This window comes from Trachurus trachurus (genome assembly GCF_905171665.1).
Source record: "Trachurus trachurus genome assembly, chromosome: 6".
In the NCBI taxonomy this organism is placed as follows: Eukaryota; Metazoa; Chordata; class Actinopteri; order Carangiformes; family Carangidae; genus Trachurus; species Trachurus trachurus.
This window is the reverse complement of record NC_139897.1, coordinates 27,966,354-27,992,666: the sequence shown is the minus strand read 5'-3', so window position 1 is coordinate 27,992,666 and position 26,313 is coordinate 27,966,354. Positions and strand designations below refer to the sequence as shown.

The 26,313-nt window shown below is 42.1% G+C and overlaps 2 protein-coding genes across 2 annotated transcripts; one reads left to right on the top strand and one right to left on the bottom strand.

Moving 5' to 3' along the window:
- Positions 1 to 345: 345 nt before the first annotated feature.
- gtse1 (G-2 and S-phase expressed 1) lies at positions 346 to 15,026 on the bottom strand (the record flags this gene model as incomplete). Its single annotated transcript, XM_083974375.1, has 12 exons — positions 14,990 to 15,026; positions 14,670 to 14,729; positions 14,502 to 14,559; positions 11,940 to 12,645; positions 9,594 to 9,755; positions 7,639 to 7,774; positions 5,926 to 6,342; positions 4,012 to 4,057; positions 3,144 to 3,365; positions 2,803 to 2,932; positions 1,754 to 1,870; positions 346 to 432 (listed from the first exon to the last, which is right to left on the bottom strand). Exons 2-12 carry the CDS (start codon positions 14,689 to 14,691, stop codon positions 346 to 348), a joined length of 2,103 nt encoding a protein of 700 aa, XP_083830501.1. The 5' UTR covers positions 14,692 to 14,729; positions 14,990 to 15,026.
- A 1,091-nt stretch (positions 15,027 to 16,117) lies between these two features.
- On the top strand, positions 16,118 to 24,662 carry LOC310986757 (carboxypeptidase A1-like). Its single transcript, XM_083972819.1, has 12 exons — positions 16,118 to 16,219; positions 16,965 to 17,165; positions 18,687 to 18,768; positions 19,319 to 19,453; positions 21,604 to 21,708; positions 22,586 to 22,687; positions 22,809 to 22,910; positions 23,018 to 23,128; positions 23,416 to 23,506; positions 23,772 to 23,971; positions 24,100 to 24,184; positions 24,425 to 24,662. Exons 2-12 carry the CDS (start codon positions 17,098 to 17,100, stop codon positions 24,610 to 24,612), a joined length of 1,269 nt encoding a protein of 422 aa, XP_083828945.1. The 5' UTR covers positions 16,118 to 16,219; positions 16,965 to 17,097; the 3' UTR covers positions 24,613 to 24,662.
- Positions 24,663 to 26,313: the final 1,651 nt, after the last annotated feature.

The window sequence follows — 26,313 nt, the reverse complement described above, 5'->3', positions numbered from 1 at the left end:
TGTCTCCACCCACTGATACAGTTCAACGACTCTGCTCCTCATGTGGCTCGGAAATATTGGGAACAATGAGGTCACACAGGAGCGTCAGTGTTTACAGTAGTGACATGAACAACTTTTATTCAGACATTAATAAGAGCAGCGAGAGACGGAGACGATGAAACGTACAATCAGGTGCAGAAGAACATCTGAATATTTTCATAATTTAAAACATAACACTCTGATTCAGTAAAGACTTCACTGGTTAAAACTTGGTCGTTAACTGGACTCTCACCAACAGTTCCTGAACACAGAAACCTGTTCAGTCCAGTTCAGCGCAGAGAGAGACCATGAGATCCCGGATGTGGATCAGAAGGACAGGTTGATGAGCGGAGCGCCGTTCTCCCTCTTGTCTTCAGGGCTCCACTTGATGAGCGGAGAGCTGAGGTCGATCAGCTGCACAAACAAAACAACAGCCACTTGGGTTCAATGGGATTTTCATTCACTTTACTCCTTTAAAACTTTTCAAATTTTCATCATTTCGGGACCCTCGTGTCCGAAAATGGACACACAAAAGAACAGCTATAAAATCATATCATCAGTATTTTTTTGGGATAAATCTCTTAAACCACCTCAGCTCTGCTCAAAACTACCAAATGTTCATTAATAAAGAAACTTTCTTGCAGAAATCCATACCTTTAGCTGTAACACAGTCAAAATGATCAGCAAATTAAAAAAGAAAAATGGAAAAAATTTCCAAAAGCTAATTAAAAGTCCTTAAAGCAGAAGTGAGTGATCCGGTCGTTTTCGCTAATGCTGCGTTCCAGGCAGGCTTTTGAAATCGTAAATTACAGCTTCAAGTCACAACTTACGACTTTGTAGCGTTCCAGGCAACCCACTCGTGTTTTTCCGACCTGTTTTACCGGTGAAAGTCACTATAACGGCCACTCGTAACTTCCGACCGGTGAACTCGTACCAGATCGAACTGGTACCACTTCACGGTCGGAAAAATACGAGTTTCCTTGAACGCACCATAACAGTCCTCGTCCCTACGTCGCCACATTCACGGCGTTCCTTGGCTGCACACACAGCCCTGCATGCCGTTCTCTCTCCTCATTGGATAAAAACTGTAGGATACGATAAATGTTTTCTCCTCGGCTCAGAGCAGAGCAGAGGGACTGAGAGACCCGTGTTTCAGTCCAAACACTCTATGTAAGTGATTGCTGTCGGAAGATATAACTATTTAAGACTTATATTAACACAAATATATCACTCACTTCTGCTTTAATAAAGCATAAATTAAGAATTATACAAAATGTATCTGCTCATCGATTTAAAATGTGACAATCAATAAACTCTCATTGGCTGCAGATACACTAAAACTGGATGATGTCATGTCACAAAAACTCTACAACTAATTTGATTTAATGATTTAATAATGAAATTAATGAGTTCAAGTCATTTTTAACGATTACTACAATTAAAAGGGACAAAATCATATTTTTAAAAGTAAGTTAATGGAAGAATTTCATATATTTGTTCAGTTTTAAAGGGCGTTTGACCCCTTCAAGTCTGTGCATTTAATCCTAAAAAATACATTTGATCACTTATTCTACTAAAATATCTAAAATCACTGACACCATTGATGAATAAACATGCTATAATAACGGAAACAGTGGACACAGAGACAGAGCCGTCCACAGACTTTTGGACATTTCGCATTTCAAAGCTGTGATGTAATGCAGTCAGACTAGGTGTGAGGAAGAGGGGGAGTTACCTGAGTTGTAGTGCAGCTCTTGGTGCTTGTGCGGATGAGGTCGGGGGTGTTGGTCAGGTCGATCAGCAGCTTCTCCTGAGGACGAAGAGCCGGAGCCGGAAGATCCAGCAGGAGAACCTGAGGAGAGAAGAGGCAGAGGAGCTCAGCTGTGACGCTCTGCTGAGAGATCCAACGGATCACAGGACAGAGCTCCAACACCGCGACTAAAACCTGCTGATCACTTCAGTAGCTATCAAATCACTAATTTTTAAAAATAAAAATCAGCTACCTGTTCGTAATGAAGTGCCCGATCCGGTTTATCACTCAAACATCAAATACTTTCCTATTTAAAGCCGGAGAACTTCGTAATTAGCTACACACCTCTACGAAAATGAAAAATAGGAAATTGCAGCAGATACTCATCTCTCAGATGGGGCCGGACAAATTTCAAAATACAGGTGTGCCTTACAAATTATGATATTTATATACAGCTCTGGAATGGAGTGTGCTTCAAAATGATCAGTTTTTCTGGTTTTACTATTTATAGGCACTTGTTTGAGTAAAATTAACACTTTTGTTTTATTTTGTTTTATTCTATAAACTACGGACAACATTTCTCTCAAATTTGAAATTAAAATATTGTCATTTAGAACCTTTATCTGTAGAAAATGGCAACTGGTCAAAATAACAAGAAAGATGCAGTGATTTCAGACCTGAAATAATAATAATGCAAAGAAAACAAGTTCATATTAATTTTTAAACAAGAAAACTCAGGAAGAGTTCAGAAATCAACACTGGAGGAATAACATCAAGTTTTTTATTATCTTCCTCTTAAAATATGATTTGGTTCAGTTGGTCACCTGATCAGTGCCTGATTAAGCAGAGTGACGCTTCTGTTGATACAAACGGCTGCTAAACATGTAGAGGAGCTGATTTATTAAGAAAATTGTGGAGTGTTTTAATTTTAGAACTATCTATCACTATCATTATCTATCTAGAACTATCCATCTATCATCACTAACTATCATTAGTAAATCTGCCTTCATGTCTTCCTGAGTGTGACCTCTGACCTCTGATGGCTTGCTGCTGTTCTCCTCTGTCGTTTCCAGTTCGATCAGGTTTCTGATTGGGTCTGTTGGCTCTGTTGGGCTCTGATTGGCTGAGACCTCGGGGTCCGTGTCCTCTGACAGCTCGGGGGGGCTGGGTGTGGGGAGGGGGGGTGCTGGGGGTTTCTGCTGCTGCTCCTCCTCCTCCAGACAGAAGGGCTGGATGTCGGGGGCATCTTCTGGCTCCGTCTCCTGTGGCGCTGCGGGAGCGGGGCTACGCAGAAACAACAACAACAATGTGGCGGTAAATGACCGAGCAGCAGAGCAGCTCTCCTATTGGTCGACAGCAGTTTGGGAAATCTCACCTGCAGCCGCTCTCTTTCCTCGCTGGTTCCGGGGCGGGGTCGGCGTCGAAGGCGGGCGGCGGCCGGGTGGGCTGATGCTGTTTGGTGGGCGTGGGGATGGCGGACATCCTGCGTCGCACCGGGGTGGGGAGGGCGGAGGGGCGGCGGGCCTTCATCTGCAGCGACTTACAGCCGCCGCCAGCAGAGGGCGTCAGAGGGGCAGCGGTGGGCTTCTGAGGAAGACTACAGGAGAGGAAGGTGACGATAAAACAGCTTTCTCTACCCGAACAACATCTTTACCATCCATAATAATACAATCAATAATTAAACCTGCAGTGGCCCAGTGGGATGTTTTGGCCACTTGGGGACAGCAGAAACAAACTGAAGGGGTTTGACAAACTTCCCAGAATACAAACCATAAAGACGGCTGCACAAGCAACAGAGACATGTGGAAATATTTTTGCCATTTATAAGGAATTTAAAATTACAACCATTTTGTGTTACAGTCAGTCTTGTGTTTTTTTTTTTGTTTTTTTTTTTTACATATAAATATGTTTTCATGCAGCATATGATCTGAAATTTAAGCTAAGACTGATAGCAACCAATCAAAATAACTTTAACTCATCTCATATTAATGCATCGTAATGGAGATGATGATGTATTGGCAAATTAACATGTCTTTGTGTGTGTGTGTGTGTGTGTGTGTGTGTTGTTGTTTTTAGCCAATCTTCACACACATCTGTTGTAAATGGCTTTTGTAAGATTTGATGTTACAGGTTATACTGAAGCAAGCTGGGAAATCTGTTGTCCTTATTCATACAGGTGAAATGTAAATGTGATGACACGGTGACGGTGTTGTGGTGTGGTAGTGTGATGTGATGTCATCTACCTGTCCACTGACATCAACCTCTTTGACCTCAGATTCTTAGACACATCTGGAGATGAGAAACAGAGACAGAGGGACAGATGTTCAGGTAATCAAACACACAAACTGAAAACTATAAACAGACCTAAAGACGCCAAAATGTCGACAGTGAAAACTGTTGTTACTCTGCTGAACAGAAACCAACCCTGCATGATAACATCCTCTGTAAACAGCTCAGCTCAGTTTCGGTTTCAGAATGAGAATAATGTCTCCGAGTCTGATCTGATTTTAGTTTCAGAATGAGTCATGAGTCAATATTTTGGCAAATTCTCCCATTGCCATAATCCCTATAGTTTTCAGAGTAGCTTTGTTACCTTTAACTGTCAGTGCAAGCTACTTTAGATCAGCGGGGCAGAGACGTGAGCTCTGCACGGCGTGCAGTACTTTCGCCTTTCCTTCATCAAACTCATCAAATACACAATCCAACAACTCCAAAAGGCTCTGGTGGACAAGTTGTGACCTGCACATTCACCACGCTATGAGATAATAACAGAACGTTACCACACAGAGTTGTTTTAGAGGTAAATGCATAATTTATTTGCTTCATGTGTCTTAATGTTACATAATTATCTCATAGCGTGGTGAATGTGCAGGTCACAACTTGTCCACCAGAGCGTTATGGAGTTGTTGGATTGTGAATTTAGTTTGATGAGGGAAACCAAGAAATCCCATGAGCCTCCGTAGCGTAGCTCTGAGCAGCTCACGGCTCTGCTCCGCCGTTCTAAAAATAGCTTGCACCAACAATTAAAGGTAACGAACTAGAGGTCGACCGATTCATCGGTTTGGCGGATTAATCGGCCCCGATAGGACGTTTTACAAACTATCGTAATTAACGGAAAATGGCCCCGATAGTGGCCGATGGCTGTTTTGTTTTTTTCCCGCAGCGCCGTGAACTGCTCCTTCCATGGCCTGCTGCTCTGCACACACAGCGCGCATGGGGGAGGGAGGGGGGGGGGACGCGCATGGGGGAGGGAGGGAGGGGGGGGGGGGAGAGAGAGAGAGACGGAGCGTGAGCAGCGCAGCGGCAGCAGAGAGAGGAGAAGGAGGTGGAGACGACGACACGCGTCACTGTAAGTGTATTTAAACCTTCACAAGTTGAAAGTGAACAGACATAACCTCCTTGGTGGAGGCAATAAGTACCACCTGTTCAACAAGCATAAACGTGCATCATATTTCAGCATAAACAGCGACATTTCCACTGCAAGTTTTACGCAACCACACGTGCTTGTTAAGCTAACAATTAACAGCTCGTTAAAAACACGCTAAAAGAAAGCTGTCTCTGTGTAGTCTGTTCATCTTAGTTTGCCATGAATCTTAAAATTTGGCAATTTCTTGTAAACTTTAGCCGCTGGCTGAGACAAACCAGCTTGTTTATTACATTGAGACTGATGTTCAGTATATCCATTTAGGTGTTTATTACATTGAGACTGATGTTCAGTATATCCATTTAGGTGTTTATTACATTGAGACTGATGTTCAGTTATGCAGATTTATTTATTTCGGTATTTATTACTTTTATATCCAGTTCAAGATTTACATATTTATTTTGGTATTTATTACTTTGAGTTTGATGTTCACTTTGCGATTTTATACATTTGGATATTTATTAGCTGTTCAGTAAAGCAGTTGCTGCTAATAAAGTCAGAGATTGTGAATTTCCAACAGTGTTGAATTTTTTCGGGGGGGGGCGGTATCGGCCGATTAATCGGCTATCGGCTTTTTCCTGCTCCAAACTATCGTTATTATATCGGCCTTTAAAAATCCACTATCGGTCGACCTCTATAACGAACCTACTGCTATGACTATAGGGATTATGGCAATGGGCCAATTTGCCAAAATCTTGAACTATCCCTTTAAAGTCACACCAGCGTCTCTCACCGTCTCTGTCCAGGACTCCTCTCACTCCTCCGCTGGGCGTCGGTGCGACCACGGCCTCAGGTTTGGGTTTGGCCTTCAGTCCGCTCTGAGCCCGGACCGAGGCCGTGGAGGGGACGGAGATGCTCCTCTCCAGAACCCTCTTGGCGGGCGGCGTCTGGAGCGGCGTGGCCATGGCCCTCTTCAGCGGCGTGGACCTGTTGGGTTTCAGTCTCTCCGCCTCAGACAGATTCCTGGCCTGGGCCGATATCGAGCGGCGCCCGGCGGCGGCAGTGGTAGAGGAGGATGAGGACGTCTGCTCTGCAGCGTTGTAGGCCGTGGAGCGACGTGGTCTGCTGTGATTGGCCGGTCTGTTGACGCTGCTGGGGGCGGGGCCTGTGGAGCCGCTCAGACTCCGGTTCAGAGAAGAGTTCAGTTTACCTGAGGAGACGCAACACAGTCAGATTTCATGTTATTTTTATTTTTGCTTTTAAACCTGTTTAAAATGTTGGATACTTGTAGGGATGTCACGATTATACATTTTCTTGGTGCGATTATTGTCAGATAAATAATCACACTATTACGATTATCACGATTATTATGCATTTATCAATTTCACAACACTATTAAACCAACACTAAGGAACTTTTCAACCTTCATAAAATATTTTCATAACTTTTGTGATGATACATCAACTTACAACAAGTTGAATGACACCTCTGTCGTGGTCTGAGGGGGTCTGTATCTCTTTCTCTGGCACTAAGCAACTTTGAGGAGCATGGTAGGAACCCTGCTCTCACTTAAGTTTCACTTTCACTTTTGCGAGTCACAACAAGGAGGGAACAGGCAAGACGGCACTTTAGCAATGGATTATGTTTGTGTTTTCACTTTGAAATGATCCACTGGAAACAGATACTTAGTTTTGATGTCTTTTGTTAATTTTAATGCAGGATATTTACAGGGCTTCACGCTAGTGTTCATGGGAAATGGAGTCTTCCTTCAGGCAAAACACTACCGCTTTGGTCCACAGGCGCCGCCAATAACCGTAAGCCGATACGGTTCCGACATAATCTTTTTTGGGAAGTGACGGTATTTAGGAATCTTTTACGATCAATTAATTGTGGCTTTTAATACCGCGATTAATTGTGAAAACAAGTAATTGTGACATCCCTAGATACTTGTTTTAGAGGATGTGGAAATGCCGTATCATGAGGTAACCTCTGCAAACGCTCAAAAGTTTGGAGAGTTTCTTCTAAAGTCTCACTTTGACAGGGCCCAGTGGTAAATAATTTGCAGACTTTAAGTAGGAGGTTGGTGCTATTTCTAACCGTACGATGACAATAATATGAGATGTGGTGGAATTTATTGTTTACTATTCAGAGACGTCTTGCAAAAGGAGGTTCAGGCTGTGTGTGTTTGTGATGTTGTTGTCTGGGGTCGGATTCCAGGTCCAAGACGTACAGTTGTATGAATGAAGTCGACATTTTTAATTTGCTAAAATAGTAAACAAGCCAATTCCTGTACTTTTCAGTTACAGAGCGAGACAATTTCCTGTGAATCCGAGCATTTTAGAGGAAGCCAGTATGGAGGAGTACACAGACATCTTGTATGCAGTAAGTATGGAGTTTTTTTATTGATCGATTTATGATCAATAATGTCCCATTGGGGTCCAATATCACATTAAAAGTCCCTGAAATGAGCATAGTAGGTCTATATTCGGAAAATTAAAAACAATACCTTTAGCAGGGGACAGGGACATGCTGGAGTTGAAGCTCGACACCGAGGACGAAGACGAGGACGTTTTCCTTCTGTCCGTCGCCCTCCTGCTCTGAAGTGCTGGAGCTTTAACACCAGACAGGTTCCTCATGACAGCCTGTTCACAGAGAGGGAGTGGAAACAAAGACGGTTTATAAACCAAGACCTTCCATGACAGGGTTCCTACAGCTTATGCCAAGTTAAATTGAAGACTTTTTAAGACTTTTTTAAAGCCACTTGAAATGAAATTTAAGACCGACTTCACAATAAACACAAATGCAGAAAAAAAAAAAAAAAAACACCACATCAATTACATAGGGTTAGGGACAATTTTACCCACTTCCAAGGTAAAGTGACTGCTACATGAACATTGGATTGTGTCTCTTTCCAGCTGTCCTTTCAAAATAAATGCATAAAAAGTCCGGAAAAAACTCGGGAGCTGGAGGCGGTGAGAAACTTAGCGTTGACGGCCGCCACTAAAACTTCTCTATGTCAGAATGTTACCAATTATTTTGAGATTTGAGACTAATTACAATCATAAAATCCCACTTACCAGGTGTTAACATTTTTAAGACCTTTGAAAAATTGATTTAAGACATTTTAATGTCAATTAAGGCCTTGTTTTTAGATTAATGAATTCAATGCCTTTTAAGACTTTTTAAGGATCCGTAAGAACCCTGCATGACGAGTCAGCTTCCTGTATGATGTCACGTGGGCTTCTGCACGGCCACGCCCCTTTAGGGAGACCAGAGGCAGCATAGAATGTTTTAGGCTCGTTCGAGATGAGCCAGGCGTGCGCAGAATCGATCGCCGGTGACCAGCGCACAATGCATGCCGGTTAGATTTGTGTCCGACTTGATCCCGACTTGCTCTGACGTCATGCACGCGCCTGCAACGATAACCTCACGAGATCAAGGCGGCCGCAGTTTTTAGAGCCAGGCGCCGCAGTTGCTCTCCACCGACTGCAACCGCCTGCAGCCTCAGGGCATGATGGGAAACCCGCCGGATCATGAGCTGATTGGCTCTTAGTTAGGACTGCAAACACTACGTGTTGTTGTATAATGCTGGATTATATGAATCTCATGTTGTAGGCCTATAATGCTTAAAAAATATTCACACTGAACTTATATCCTGAGAAATATATTGGTTATTTATTGGACAATTGCAGTACAGCATAAGAAATGTATACTTTGGTGACTTCCTGTTTGTATTGACGGCGGCTGGAAACTGTCCGACTTGACTGCAGCTTTCTGTCACCACCCCCTGCTGCTGCCGCCTGCTCTCGCTGGCCGTCCAGGCGAGGCGCAGTTCATCTCGAACGAGCCTATTGACTCCAATGGGACTATTTAACGTGAACACCGATTATGGTCGAGTCTTTCTCCCCACAGCCACTGAAGTCAATTTTGGACTCATTTTTCACAAGCCACATCTCTTCTGAACAGTTTGACACAAAAATGGCAATTTTCAGACGGACACATCAGGAGAAAATCCACTTTGTTCAAGAGCTGTCTCTGTCTCTACGACACACTCTCGCGAGATTTGGCACAGATCTCCTAGGCAACGTCAAACAAACGGCCGCAAACTACCGTGAAAATGATTTAAATTATTTTTGTCATGCTAAATATGACTGTTAGTAGTGTAAATATTTAATGTTATCATAAGAAAATATAAATATCTCACTTTCATCTACCTACAAATTGTATAAATCCACACACACGTTCACAGACGAGGTGGGGTGACGGTTGACCACGCCCATTTAGAGAGACAGGAAGTGTAACCATTTCTATCATTGGAGCAGCCTCTCATGGAGTATCTTTCCATTTATTGAATATCTTTGGTGGAAGTAAACACTATCTATCTAAAAACTATTCATAAAATGTGAAGTTTGGCTGCAGGGTCTGACTGTGTCCAACAGGTGGAGCCACATGTTGCGTTACCTTGGTGGGCGGAGCCAGGCTGCGTCTCCCCAGCTGACTCGAGTTGAGGGACGAGTCGCTGATGTCGGAGGCCACGCTCGCCGAATCGGAGAGCAGGTCCTCAGAAGACTCCGCCCTGCTGGAGAGACGAGAGGTCGGGCTCCGCCTCCAACCCCCCACCGCCTTGGAAAAAGAAAAAAATAAACATGTTTATTCATCTGTTGTTAACACAGTTGGTTTGAAAACTGCTGCAGCAGCTGGACATCCAAGAACACGTTGGTGGAAATTTACCATTTGCCAACTATTAGTTTGTGCATATACAACATTAGAAAGCAGGATATTTGTTTAGCCAGTGCATGAACTATATATATGAATATCCCAGTGATAATTCTGAGTTAAGAAATCTGAGATTACTGGTCTCAATCCACAAGAGTCAGACCACCTTGTACTGAAGTCAGAGCTTTTTATGAACTAATTCTGATGTTTTAGAGCCTATTTGTGTTAAATATGGAAGAAAAATTGTGTTAACTTCACTCCTGTTATCATTGTTGTGTCTTGCATTAACTCAGAGGACTTTAACCCAAATCTCACTGTTGGTCTACAAAGCACTAAATGGTCTTGGACCAAAATATATTCTAGATTTATATGAAGCCTCCAGACCTCTCAGATCAACTGGGACTACTGAGTCTACTGTGTGTTCCCAGAACCAGAAAGTGAAACAGCATTCAGTTACAATCTCCCTGCACACCAGAGGTCTGCACAAACTCTCAATTCATTTAAATCGGGGTTGAAAACGTTAGTATTTCCTACAGCTTTTTTTAAATGTATCATTTTACTGATTTTAATGTTGTTTTCTTCTACTGTCTTATTTCTTTCTTTTCCTTTTTAATGTATTTTTCAGTTTTTGATTTTAATGTATTTCTATGCCTCTGTAAAGCACTTTCAGGGCTCCAGACTGCCCCTAAATGGAGGCATTTTGCCCCTAACATTTGAGACAGTGCAAGGACATTTTTCATGTACTTGCACAGGTGCAACCAGTAAATTTGCTATTTTTTTGGTGAAACGTGGAAGTGGTGACTAAAAGAATCTGGAGTCAGTCATTGCAGGTGTCGGGGCTGATGTGTGTGAGGATCATGAATGAAATGTAAATGTAAATATTTCATTTACAGTGTGCCTTCCTAAATTTTCTGCTTCCACTCCTAAAATTTAAAGTTAGGGGGCCACTGTGCTCCTAGAAAAAAAAGTTAGTCTGGAGCCCTGACTTTGATTGCCTGGTGTATGAATTGTGCTGTACAAATAAATTTGCTTCACCTTAAAACAAAAAAGCACTTTGAAATACCTGGTGTATGAACTGCCTTGCCTCAAAACTGCTATAAAAAACTGGGTAACACTTTACTTGAAGGTCTCATCATAAGAGTGACATGACACTGTCATGATGAACATGTCATAAACATTATGTCCATGTCATAACACCCAGGTTTGTAGGGTTAGGGTTAAAGCAGAAGTAAGTGATATATTTGTGTTAATATAAGTCTTAAATAGTTATATCTTCCGACAGCAATCACTTACATAGAGTGTTTGGACTGAAACACGGGTCTCTCAGTCCCTCTGCTCTGCTCTGAGTCGAGGAGAAAACATTTATCGTATCCTACAGGTTTTATCCAATGAGGAGAGAGAACGGCATGCAGGGCTGTGTGTGCAGCCAAGGGACGCCGTGAATGTGGCGACGTAGGGACGAGGACTGTTATGGTGCGTTCAAGGAAACTCGTATTTTTCCGACCGTGAAGTGGTACCAGTTCGATCTGGTACGAGTTCACGGGTCTGAAGTTACGAGTGGCCGTTATAGTGACTTTCACCGGTAAAACAGGTCGGAAAAACACGAGTGGGTTGCCTGGAACGCTACAAAGTTGTAAGTTGTGACTTGAAGCTGTAATTTACGATTTCAAAAGCCTGCCTGGAACGCAGCATTAGCGAAAACGACCGGATCACTTACTTCTGCTTTAACTGAATGACACTTAATAACAACGTCATGAGATTGACATAATGTTTATGACATGCTCATGACTGTGACATCATGTCAATCTTATGTCACTCTTGTGACAGTGTCTTGTCACTCTTAGGATGAGACCTTCAAGTAAAGTGTTACCAAAAACTGCAAAGTGTAAAATAAGATGCAGATTTCAAGAATCCAGGTCTGTAAACTGCAGAGGACTCTTCAGGATCTGGAGACGTGACACATGTTGGTGAGTCTCTACACGATGTTGGTGCAACCTGCTGACACCAGATGGCGCCACTGACCCTGTGATTATTTGAGGTGTTTCACACTGAACTGGAAAGTAAAAAAAACAAACTAAACTTCTCTCCTACTTTGCTCGGCAGCTGCAGTCTGGTTCTCTCCACTTTGCTCTTGCTGGCTGAACAGGAAGTGGGCGGAGCGGCCGGTTTGCTCGGCAGCACGACGCCGCCTACGCCCAGCGCCGCTTTCCCCCGCAGCGCCGTTCTGGGCTGAGCCCTGACGGCGGCGGCGGCGGCGACGGGGCTGGAGGTGCTGCGTCGGGTCATGGGCCGTGTGGATGTCGGTCTGTTGTTGGCGGCGGCGGCGGGGCGAGTGGATGAAGCTGCAGCGGCGCTGCTTCCTCTCAGCAGGCGCTGCTGGATGGCGGGCGGCAGCTGCTTCATGGGACTGTCCTGTACGCAGAAGGTCTCGCGTTTGATGGGGCTGAGCAGGCTGGCGGTTTGACCGAACACGCCCAGCTTGGCCTCCGCGTCCTGGACGAACTCCTCCCTGCTGCTGCTGCTTCCTGTACCCGCGGTGGTGACGGCGGCGGCGTCCTCGCGCTCGCCGTTCCCCTGACTCGGCTGCTTGCTGCTCTGGAGCTGCGTGGCGACTCTGTGCGCTTCCTGACGCACGGCCTCCAGCTGATCCCCGGTCAGCGGGCTCCAGCTCGTCCGAACGCCGCCACCGCCGCCTCCTCTGTCCTCCAGACGAGACGCCACGTTGACGGAGACGCACCTCTCCTTGTGGCCGACCGGACCTACGAACACTTCGTCCTCATCTTCGTCACCTTTAGAGCTGCAGAGAAAGAAACGAGAGTGAAGAGTGAAGATGAAGCACAAGAACTAACAATATAAAATATCAATTAAATCAGTTCAACCAAAGAAAAGGCTGAGAGGAGCGGGTCTTATTGATTTCTCAGCTGCAATGCTTTAATATAATCTTTTTTGATTGTTTTAATTTAAAGGGATAATTCAACATTGTCAAATTCGCCTATCACCGTAATCCCTATAGTCATAGCAGTAGGTTCATTACCTTTAATTCTCGGTGCAAGCTGTTTTGAGATCGGCGGAGCAGAGCCGCAAGCTGCTCAGAGCTACGCTATGGAGGCTCATGGGATTTCTTTTTCTTTTCACTCATCAAACTCATCAAATAAAATACACAATCCAACAACTCCAAAACGCTCTGGTGGACAAGTTGTGACCTGCACATTCACCACGCTGTGAGATAATAACAGAACGTTACGAGACAGAGTTGTTTTAGAGGCAAATGCGTTGCCAGAACTACATCCCAGACACGGCTGCTGGGCGAAATGATTTCAAAAGCGCAAGTAGTTCTGAGTATTTGCTTCATGTGTTGTAATGTTACGTTATTATTTCATAGCGTGGTGAATGTGCAGGTCACAACTTGTCCACAAAACTGTTTTGGCGTTGTTGGATTGTGTATCAAATTTGATGAGGGGAAACGAAAATACCATGCGCCTCCATTGCATTACCTGAGCAGCTCATGTCTCTGCCCCGCCAATCTAAAACAGCTTGCAACGACAATTAAAGATAACGAACCTACTGCTATGACTATAGGGATTTTGGCAATAGGCAAATTTGCCAAAAATGTTGAAATATCCCTTTAACTAGCTCACATTACTGACCAAGGACAATAGTTATCTGTGAGATCTCAAGAATAATATTTGTAGATGTGCTGTATTAGGAACATATGTGCACTGACAGCGGCCATCGGTATATACTGATGACAGAGGTTGATGTTTCTGACACAGAGGAGAAGCCTGTTTGTTTGCTCTTTTTGGGAGGGAGCGACTCTGCGGAAACGTCAGAGGCTGTGTGTAGTGCACGTTCAATTTGTTAAAGTTAAGTGAGCGAGAATGTTGTTTTTTGCGTGAGTAATAGTAGTAGTAATTTACACAAAAGAGGAATAAACAACAGAAAAAACATCTGTACCAGGATCGGCCAAATTGTTATTTTAAACATCTGTATCGGCCCAGAATTTCACAATCGGTGCACCCCTAGTGCAAATGCAAATAAATACTATAAATAAACAATTTTTTGAACCAGCCAGCTATGATAACTGCTGGAGTCAGAAATCCATGGACTTCCTGTATGACCAGGTAGAGCCACTGTTAAACCACCACAGGGCTACTTGCAGTAGGAAAATACTCTACATGCAAACTAGTTTCATGAACATGACATTCAGTTCAGTGACCTGAGTTGAATCCAGTAAAATACTGTTGGGGTGTGGTACGAAAGGAGTTCCTATTAAAGTGCACTGTGAGTGCATAACCTGTATGTTGCTGAAGAACAAGTACGGCCACATGATGTGTAAAAATGTGATTTCAGTCTGAACGCTCGTTTTTTTGCTTCTCTTTTACACTTTAAAAATATTAAATTGACGACTTCACTTTTTTTAGGGGTTTTGTATGAAACATTTCTCTTCATATGTTGAGAATATGATTTGATGGCCACTGTGTTTCTGTGCCAACACAACACAACACAGCAATGTTGATACACATTTTACCTCGCTGATTTGGATATTGCACTTGCTCAGGGTCAAACTGCAGGACGTATTTGCTTGTGATCCTCCTAACCATGTTTAGTATATTCCCTGCAAACCAGAGACCGAGTGTAACATGTGCTTCCTACCTGGCAGGTGACAGAGAAACATCGAAGTCAAACTTCTCGTCGATCAGGAGGAACAGATCTGTCCAGAGACACAAACATGGATCATTAGGAAGTTAACGAGTCAGGCTGACATGGTGTTCCCAGTTTGTAGAAGCTGGGTCAGGGTCGGTGAATGTAAACCTAACTTACCGCTGTTTGCTCCACCGTCCATCCCGTCGTCAATTCTTCACAGACTGATCGATACCAGCTCTACAACGACACATAAACGCTCTCGTTAGACTGCAAGAATAATATTTAACAAAAAACATAACATAGATGTCATTTTGGACTTCAACCGTCGTGCTAACTTTAACGTTAGCTTGCTAGCCCGTTAAGTTAGCTCTCCACCCCAGATCAAACGGCTACTGACATGAGCTTTAAACGAGTGATTTTAACGCTAAATTTGGTTATTTTAGCGGTTTACATGATTTGTAACGAGTTTGGGTTTAATTAAAGTAAAAGTTACAAACCTCAGGTCCCGCTTCAAACTCGCAAATCTGCTTTTTTTTTCTTGGCTCCGCATTCAAAAACCCAGAAAAGCAGCACAAGTACACAAACAATTCAAATCTGCTGCGCCCATGGTCATGTGACCGATACGCGCTCAGCCATTGGTTCGAGGTTTACGACGTACGAGCGAGTGGCATTGTGGGTATTGTAGTCTATAAAGTAAAAGTCGATTTCTGAGTTTTAAAACCTTTTAAATGTGACTTACAAGTCTGATTCCGATAAAATAACAAAATGCCATTTTAAAGAACTTCCATATTAATTAAATATTATATTATATTATATTAAAAAAAGAGATAATAATAAAGCAAAACGACTTAATTCATACAAAAACTAATTTTACAGCTTGCTAGCAGGCTGGGCATGGCCTTCTTCATCCAATTTGCAAAACAAACAGACCATATAATAATAATAATTAAAAAAAAAAACATACTACCAAAGACAAATGCTTTACTATGTGTCTATGTAATCCACTTAAAAGTTTGTTGGTCTATTAACAACCAAACTATGCCTCAGACCTCCATGTAGCCTTACGTCTGTCTGCTTAGTGGACAAATAGTTCTTGTATTAGGCTACTGTCAAAAAATAGTACTGTTACATTATGAAAAACAGAAATTAATCACCCTAGTTTCACAGGTCACAGTGCATATTTATAAGTGCTCTCTATCTGTGACCGTGTTTCATCAGAAAAAAAGCATCAAAATGAGGAAGTTATATATATTATATAGTATAGTATAGCCTACATTATGTTACATTATGAAAAACAGAATCTAATCACCCTAGTTTCAGAGGTCACAGTGTATATTTATAAGTGCTCTCTATCTGTGACCGTGTTTCATCAGAAAAAAAGCATCAAAATGAGGAAGTTATATATATATTATATATATATATAGGCCTATACTGTTACATTATGTTACATTATGAAAAACAGAATCTAATCACCCTAGTTTCACAGGTCACAGTGTATATTTATAAGTGCTCTCTATCTGTGACCGTGTTTCATCAGAAAAAAAAGCATCAAAATGAGGAAGTTATATATATTCACAAAATGCGGTTTAACAGTGACATAAACAGAATTAGTCAGTAGTCATTCAGTCGGCTCCCTCAGAGATGGCTAAACTGAGCAGATAGGAGAGCAAGGTCTTGTTGAGGACACTTCAGCAGGACATAGGTGGACCAAAACACTCTGCTTTACTGTGAGTATCAGTGAATGGGAAACCATACAGCAGGTGTTTTTCACACACCTCACTCTGTCTCTTTGCTTTTCCTATGCAGTCTCCTTATCAGCTGTGTTGCATAAGACAAACTGGCAGATTCTGGGTCATGTAGGCTATACCGGAGAAAGATCATATTAGTGTGTAATGTCGAGCATCATTCCTTTTACTGTCATGTGGACTGGCTTTAAATGATTACAGGCTGAAATATAAAATCAACACATGAGAAGGTGACTGTACGAGGAAGTAATTTTGTTAAAAAAAACTTGTGTTCAATGTTTTCCCTATGATTATTCCCTCTGTAATGCAGCTGTTTAAATGAGCTCCACATTTTAGGAGGTTCCTTCTGTTTGGCATCACATCTTAAGGTGGATGTCTAATCTCTTAATGAAACACAGCTAAATCGACAGATGTAAATCTGCAGCCTGATTGCAGTGTTGCACCAACAAGAACTAAGAGGACAGCCATGTTGTTTTTGAGCTGTAAACAGGATGTAGACTCCTCAGTTCTGTCGGAAGAAAGATAAAATGTATAAGGATCAAAGGACCTTTCTCATAAATGTTGGGGTATAAAAAAAAGATCATTAAAACAATACTAACTTGGATAAAATTGAGTTTAATGCATGCAGTATACAGTAACATAACTGACTGAGAGAGCCAGAGGGACAGATGACCTTAAAAAGTTGAGCAATGCTTCAGTGTCAAAAACATTGGTTTGATGTCTCCAGAGTGGCGTGGGAAAGGAACCAGCTGCTGCCACACCTCCGTCACCTTGAGCAAGGTCGTGGTTTTGGACACGTGACCTGAGACTTTTGGCCATAAAAGCCTGTTTTGGGTCCGGCCAGCCTCACACTGCTGGTCATGATGAGGGGGCTGCTCGCATTCGCCGCGCTGTTCGTGGCCGTTCTCGGCAAAGACTTGTTTGATGGGTAAGTAGTGGACCTGCAAAGGACTTTTGCTGTTCATGGTCCCATTTTAATTAAATCCTAATGTAAACTGTAATCATTTTCATACACCTATCCAGACTCTTTAACTCTTTAACAGACAGTTTTATCTCTTCACTTTCCCCGAGGTGGTGTTAAGGTTGTTAATCGTCTTACTTCAGACTCTGTGACTGAACTAGAGCTTCTGGAAAACTTCTAAAAGTTTTACACATTTGGCATCTGCAGAAACTAAGATGTACAGCTTTGTTTGTTTGAACAATATTTGAATGTGCAGCATTATCACAATGAACATAACCTACATCTTTCTACACCTGCCCCCCAAGGTCTTATTCTGTTGCATATGCAAATGTTTTATAAAGTGTAAAAAAAAACACCTAGGAAATGTCACTTTAACATTGCTTATCTGGAATCATTTTGTATAAATAGCCGTATGATATTTTTTGCAATTGGGGCAACCTCATTCTAACCGCTGCGGTCTAGGTGGAGATACCGCCCACATCATTTTTCACAAAACAGATAAAAATTTTAAATTGTCCCACAAGCCATTAAGCTCCTGAACAGCTGATGCACTTGCACTTCACCCATTCCTTCCCCGTTATGTGTGATGTCCAGCTGGTTTGGGCTGGAGGGAGGATGGTGACTGTGATAATTAGCTTTGCAGTTGGTATTACTGCTCTCTCTAACGGCTAACCCTAACCCTATCAACACCCAATCCAAGGTGTGAAGACGGTGCATATTGTGTACAATACAATACAATACAATACATATTTATTTATCTAGCACATTTAAAAATACAACCCAGGTTGTCCAAAGTGCTGTACAATAAAACACACAAGCAAAACTAGATGGGATACAGGTAATGTAGCTGCAATAAAACATGCAATAAAACAAGAGTGAAGATATATAAAACTAAAATGCCAAGGAAAAGAGATGAGTTTTTAAAAGAGATTTAAAGTGCTCGAGTGTTTGTGCAGTCTTAATACGCAGAGGTAGGCTGTTCCACAATGTCGGGGCCACCACAGAGAATGCTCTGTCTCCTCTCGTTTTTAGTTTTGCTCTCGGTATGGTTAAGAGCAGCTGATTAGCAGACCTCAGTGCTCGGGGAGCATGGTGAAGAACAAGAAGGTCAGACAGGTAGGGAGGTGCCAGGCCATTCAGGCACTTAAAAACAATAAGTAAAATTTTAAAATTAATTCTAAAAGAGACAGGAAGCCAGTGTAAAGTGCGGAGAATTGGGGTAATGTGATGGTGTCGCTGTTTTGCTTATTTGGTGTTTTTGAAATGCCTTGGGATTACCAATTACCTTATAGGGACAAATACAAGTCTTCTTCTAAAATGGTATTGAGGTCAAGCCAAGCCTGGGAAATATTTTGTTTACCAACTGTAACATTGCATGTAAACCATCACTCTGTCCGTTGAGAAATCTCAGCCCCTGTGTGCCAACTTTTCTTTTGAAAACCTGGGTTGAGTAAAACGTTGTAAAACACTGCGGTTCTCTTTTTGCAGACATCAGGTGCTTCGCATCGTCCCTAAGAATGAGGCCCAGCTGGCCCTCATCAAGGACCTGGAGGACATCATCGAGTTCGAGGTTATCTATCATCCTTGTCATTATTTATATGAATGAATGAATGAATTTATATTTATTTACATGCCGTGCACCAATTAAGGCGCCCAGCCTATAAGGGCTTATAAGACACATTTCATATTTCGACACCAAACAAAATCATCAGAGCACAGACAAAACAAAACAAAAACAAAAACCACATGGAATTCACATAAATAATAATAATTCACTTTTTGACCAGGCCCTTTTTATGAAAGTAGCTATAGTAAAGACTTCTTTTCTGAAGAATCATTCCAACTTTACCTCATCATCAACACAAAACAACTCAGGTTTCACATTTTGCATTTTCCGAAACAAAAACTGCCTGGCTTCATCATATAACGGACAATGAAACACAAAATGCAGTTCATCCTCAATTACATTTAAATTACATAATGTGCATAGTCTTTCATCCTCAGGTACTGAGTTAAACCTACCAACTTCTATTGCCAGAAGGAGAATCCCAGCCCTTATAAGAGAAGCCTTTTCTCTAATGCAATTGCTCCATTGACATGACATCTCTTTCCTCTCTCAGCTGGACTTCTGGAGGGGTGTGACTGATGTTTCCACCCCCGTGGATGTCAGAGTTCCCTCCCACACCCTTGAGTCCACCAAGATTTACTTGGACACTCAGGAGCTGGAGTACTCCATCATGATTGAAGACCTGCAGGTACGAGATCCTCAAACAGCCTGAGTTCGACTTGGATGTTTCCAGTGATGGGAATAACGGCGTTAAAATAAACGGCGTTACTAACGGCGTTATCTTTTTCAGTAACGAGTAATCTAACTAACTACTATTTCCACCGTTACAACGCCGTTACCGTTACCGACAATTTAATGAGGCGCGTTACAAACTACTTTGAAGCCGTTGTCCTCCGACTTGGCTCATCTCAGACACAGAAGCTGCTAAACTGTTGTTTTTTTTCCTCCTCTCCTTTGGTGAGGGGAGGGGGGAGGAGGGAGGGACGAGACAACCGCATAAGTGATGATGATTGGTTGAGGCAGAGTAAGGTTTCATGCTAAGCCAATCAGAGGCAGTGTTCAGTTTGTACACAAACCACACACGCACGCAGTTTAGCCTCACACACACAAACTAGCAGAGGGAAGCTGCCGAGATCGGAGGGAAAGTGGAAACAGACACTACTTTAATCTCCCTGAGGTAAAAGACAAGAACATGTGAGGTGTAGCTACATTATGTCCCGGAGCGAAGTGTTTGTCCTGAGCTTCTGCTCACCTGACTCTGTGCAGCTTCTTCATTAAATCCAAACAGTCCGACACAGCGACGCACTGCTCCTTTAGACTCTAAAGTCTCTGTAGCTCATCAGCTGGAACTCTTCCAGGGCAGCTACAGCAGCGTTGTGACCTCAACCATGGTTGGTGAGAGCAGAAATGTTGTTGTTGTAGTGAAAATGGGCGGGCTCGTGAAGACGCGAATTTACACAAAGTCAAAACGAGCGATAAATCGCATTTCTCGCGTATCTCGCGTTTGGTCGCGCGTATAAACTCGAGCGAAAAAAAAGCGTTCCTCGTGTTTGGCGGGAAGCCCCTTGCGGGTCTTCCCGCCAAACACGATGAAAAGGACGAAGACGCGAAGGTCCCGTCGCCATAAAAGAATCGGGTGTAGCGTCGCAAAAAAAAAAAAGTCGCGTCTACCGCGTCTCGCGCCTAATCGCGTCTTTGCGTCACGGCCTTTTACACCGCGGACGTAACGAATAAACGGTGACGGTGTGAACGAACAACATAGAACAGGACCAGACGTGGCGTTGTTTCCTCTATTCACCTACAGCCCCACTCTCCCTTACTTACACTAACTACTGTTATTGTTGAGGCCAGATAATTGTGGGATTTGTAGTTTTTGACCAATCGTGTGCTCTTTCTTTTTGTGATTTTTCCGGTTCACACATGTTTGTTTTTTTTTAGGGGCAAATGCGAGTGAAATGCTCGCCCATGGTGGGCATAAGAAAATGTAAGACCTGTCTAAAATTATTTAAGACTTGAACACAATAATTCAACAAATTTAAGACATTTTAAGACCTAAAATTTAGATTTTCACAGTTTAGACTTTTTAAGACCCCGCGCGCATACCCTGTTATTTCATATAAAAGTTTAAGTGCATACATATTTTATGATGCTGTGTATTATATATTTAAGACCATCTTAGAATTTTCTAATAAATTTAATACTTTTTAAGGCCTTAATTTTAGATACATGAATTTAAGACTTTTTAAGGATCCGCAGATACCCTGTTGTGCGCTCGCAGCAGGACAGATAATCAGATGGATAATCGGTAAAGTTAATAATTTCACTTAATGTGGCCATGAATAAATTAATTTCGATGTTTCGCCTGTTATTAAACGCAAATCTTGAATAGGTCTCCGCTGTTTTCACATTTAAAAAGGTCTTTGTTGTCTTTGTACAGAGACAATATGAGATTTGCTTGTAGCCACAGCACTTAAAAAACCCACTGTAACCTATTTTCATAGGCAGCCTCGCTTTCAATAAAACACACACTCGCATTCCATAATTGCGATCAGTGAAATATATAAAAACAATAAAATACAATTTAAAAATGAGAGAAAAAAAATCCAAATTCTTCGACATATTTAAACTTAAAAAAAAGAAAGAAAAAGTAACGCAATAGTTACTTTCCCTGGTAACTAGTTACTATTATAGTGAAGTAGTGGAGTTACTAACTCAGTTACTTTTTGGGAGAAGTAATTAGTAATAACTAATAACTAATTACTTTTTAAAAGTAACGTTCCCAACACTGGATGTTTCCCGATGTCCGACTGAAATCTAAACGACATCGTTGATTTTCAGGTGATGCTGGATGAGGAGCAGGAGGAGATGGACTCTGCTGCTCGCGTCGCTGAGCCCAGAAACACAGACAGCTTCGACTACGCCAGGTACCACACCGTCGATGAGGTACGTACATGCACTCACTCTGGCTACTGTTGTACTGTGTCTACCTATCTTAACAAGATTCTCTTAATTCAAAATAATTTTTTGAGAATGGTTAGTTTTGCTAAAAAAAACGAATCTTCTGTTCTTCTTTTTAGGAAATGTAATCTGTTATCTGTTTTCAATGTGAACATCTTCCAAACATGTGTGTTTATGTATAAGTATGTAGCCTATATTTATCTCATGATCTGCCATTTAGTTTCCTTTTAAAGTTTTCTTCAGACATTCATTTATATCAGACAAGACACTCAAAGGACTTCCACCTTCCTTTTTGTCGGACTTCATACAATCAACGCACTTTAAAATACAGAGGACCATCCTTATGGAACAATCTACCTACATCACTGAAATCAATATCCACTCTGGCTTTGTTCAAAAAACAACTGAAAAAAACATTTTTTAGTTAAGATTTGTAGCATTTCTGGATCTGTCAATTTGAAATTAATTTTTTTTTCCTTTTTCATTATGTAAACTGTTTTTTTAAAATTATTAATTCAGTATCTTTCATTTTTCTATGTTAACTTGTCTTTCTTTTTTCCTTGTTTTTCTTTCTTTTCTGTTTTTTATGTTGTGAATTTCTGTGTTGTCTTCCTACTCTGAAGACCACCACTGTTGTTGTTGTTGTTTTTTCATAGGGGAGGTATTTTTATAAGCCTTTTTTGGCTTCTACCTCTCCTGCTGTTAAATTTTTACTATTTTCATTGTTTATACAGGTTTTATAATGTGCAAATAAAAAACTAAACTAAACTAAACTAAACTATTTTTAACTAAACACAGACAAAATGAAAAGACATTGCAAGATGCTCATGTATTAAAACCAAGATTTTTGTATCTGGTTTAGCTCTACAGTTTCCAGGACATGCTGGTGTCTGAGAACCCCAACATGGTGAGCAAGATCGTGATTGGTCGCAGCTACGAGGGTCGTCCCCTGAACGTGCTCAAGGTAAGGACTTATTAAATGAAACAGATGAATGTATAAAGGAAAAAACGGTAAATAAAACAGAGGCTGGGAGTAGAAAAAAGCTTACATGTACAGTTCTGAGTGTTACCTTTCCACGTCTCAGTTCAGCACTGGAGGAAGCAACCGTCCCGCCATCTGGATGGACACTGGAATCCACTCCAGAGAGTGGGTCACTCAGGCCAGCGGCACCTGGTTCGCCAAGAAGGTGACAACAGCTATCAAATGTCTTCCTCTCTGTAAATCTGCTGCAGCTTTCGACCGTTCACCTGCTGCACTGAATATCGTGTCCTCTACGTCTCTGTCTGTCATCAGATTGTGACTGACTACGGACGTGACCCCGCTCTGACTGCCATCCTCGACAAGATGGACATCTACCTGGAGATGGTGACCAACCCCGACGGCTACTACTTCACCCACAACAACGTAAGATTCCTAAAAATTTGTTTAGTGGTTCATTAGATTTTAAATGACATTATAGCAACGAGAGTCGTAGTGTTACTTTGAGTACCGGAAACCTTTTTATGTTCAACAGAAGTCAAAATGCTTTAGTGGTAGGTGGGTCAACCACACACACAGACTGGTACACACACAGTGAGGCAAAGTAAAGATGAAGCCCTGATGTCACAATCGGCTTCAAACAGAGATAAGATATCAAGAAGCAGAACTTGAACAATCAAGAAATCTAACTAACTCGAAATGTTTCTACGTAGAACCGCATGTGGCGTAAGACCAGGAAGCCCAACCGTGGCTCCAACTGTGTCGGAGTCGACCCCAACAGGAACTGGGACGCTGGTTTTGGAGGTAACCTTCTTAAAAGCTTTAAACAAAACACACTGTTTTTCAGATTTTAAGAAATTAAATGTATTTTGGGGTAATCGTCTCATAAGCCTTTATAGTTTTTTGTGATGCCTTTGTGTATCTGTCTTGTGCATGTGTCATCCCAGATGCTACCAGCAGGTGGCACTAAAGCAACAAATCTTCACATCCTGCACAAAACAGGATGATATCATATAAGATTTGCCACGAAATGAGCAGATAACATTACTAACCCTGTCGTCACCTTTAGCACCTGGTGCCAGCAACAACCCCTGCTCTGAGACCTACCGTGGACCCAGCGCTCACTCCGAGTCCGAGGTTAAGTCCATCGTGGACTTTGTGAAGTCCCACGGCAACATCAAGGCCTACATCTCCATCCACGCCTACTCCCAGATGCTCCTGTATCCTTACGGCTACACCAGGACTCCAGCCAAGGATCAGCGCGAACTGGTAAAAACCACCACTACTTAACTTTATTCACTACATTGTTCTGGTTTAAACCACCTGTACGGGCTCTGCTGCAGAAACTATCAAAAAGTGCTAATATGACATGATCATTGTAATGTCTCTCTTTGCAGCACAATCTGGCTAAGAAGGCCATCACTGACCTGGCCACCCTGTACGGAACTAGGTACAGATACGGCAGCATCATCAACACCATCTGTAAGTGTCACACACAACACTGTTCATATAAGATAATTAAGTTTTCAACAGTAATCAAAACTTTTTACTCGTGCTATTCGTAAAAAACTTCAAAAATAGTCACAAATCTGCAAAAATGCTGTCAACAACATTTGGACCAATAGAGATTCAGTTTTATTTTAATTACCAAACATCTTGTGCATTGTGCAGCACCAAAGTGATACATATAATAATAACAACCCACTCGCATTTCAATGATAGACCAAGCCAGTGGCAGCACCGTGGACTGGACCTACAACCAGGGCATCAAGTACTCCTACACCTTCGAGCTGAGGGACACCGGTCGCTACGGCTTCCTGCTGCCAGCCAATCAGATCATCCCCACCGCCACGGAGACCTGGCTGGCTCTGATGGCCATCATGGACCACACCCTCAAGAACCCATACTAAACTGGGATACAATGTCACCTGTTGCTGTTGCCTTCCTCTCCAGCCCAGTATCACCACCACCACCACCATCATCATCATCTGAACTATTGACATGACTCCCTGTGTACTGTGGCAAGCACAAACAGACAAATAAAAAAGCACCTTTGGAACCATTGTTTGTCTTAATGGTGTGGGATAAATTTGGGTGTAACACATGCTAGTCTTAATCTTTTTTAACTAAATATAGTGGAAGAAATTAAAGGGATAGTTCACCCAAAATTCAAATTGCACTCATTATCTACTCACACTTATGTCGACTAAGGGCTGGGAGAAGTTTCAGAGTTATCCGTGGCTTCTCTGAGTTACAGGGGGTCTCGGCGTAGCAGTGCATGTCCATATAACGGTTGCAAATAGATACCACTTTTCTTCATAACATAAAGACACACCAAAAAACATCCAAATACCTCCATGCTGCTCGTATGTAATGTCCGTCTTGTACTGAAGCCCCGAAATGCAAATTGTTCAGAAAAAAATTTAATAAGTCGATATTTCAAGCTTGTTTGTAGCGGAAGCTCCTCTTTCGCACCGGTCAATACAAGACGGACATTACATACGAGCAGCGTGGAGGTATTTGGATGTTTTTTGGTGTGTCTTTTTGTTACGAAGACAGTTGGTATCCATTTGCAACCGTTATATGGACATGCACTGCTACGCCGAGTCCCCCTGTAACTCAGAGAAGGAGGACTCTGAAACTTCTCCCAGCCCTTAGTCCACATGAGGGTGAGTAGATAATGAGTGCAATTTGAATTTTGGGTGAACTATCCCTTTAACAATATTGCAAACTTGAGTCACTGTGGGTTGACGCAGCTACATCTCCTTAAGTTACAACCCAGTTCTAGGAGGGTTTCATCTTTTATTTTTCCTTTTTTCCCCATCCACATTGTCATGTTTTTCCCAAAGCAGAAACATTCAGCACAGAGTAGGTTAACTGCATCATTTCACAACAATCATCCACTTTATTAACACTCATTAATCCAGCAACAGAACCATGATATCAGCTCATTAAAGTCAGTTAAGACAGACGATGAGAGCACACATAGCACTAATCAATTCATTACAAGCACTTCATAGGTGACTGTGTGAGTGAATCAAAGGAACAGGCCACTGAGAAACCAACAAAACAAAAAAGGCAACAAATACTGCTTTTTTTTTTCTTTTTCCAAATGTCTGGATGTAGGAAGTGAAGTGCTGCGTGAGATAAAAGTCTGTTTCCTTCCTTTAGTGACACTGCCGTCCGTGCCAAGGCCTCAAATATTCAGTCAATGTGACATCAAGTTCACTGATCCTCACACACACACACACACAAACAAAAAAAAAAGTCACAGTAACTGTATAGAAGTTGCACATACTGTAAAGCCACCGGTGCACCGTCAGTACGAAGCAAATTACAAAAATACAGCACAGCTCCGCCTGTTTTTACAAAACGCATCAGGCTCTGTAACATTATTTGGACAAACATCAGAACTTCCCGGCATCCCCTTCATGTCATCAACATTCAATTCTTCTAAGTGTTACAGGAATGTGTTACCAATGGATCAAAGAAATGTGGAAATGTGACCTTCTCTGGAAATACGGTAATAATGTTAAAATAGACAAAAAAACAAAAAAAAAAACAAAACATGAGCAGAAATTAACTTGTACCGATTCAGATCATGGTCAGAA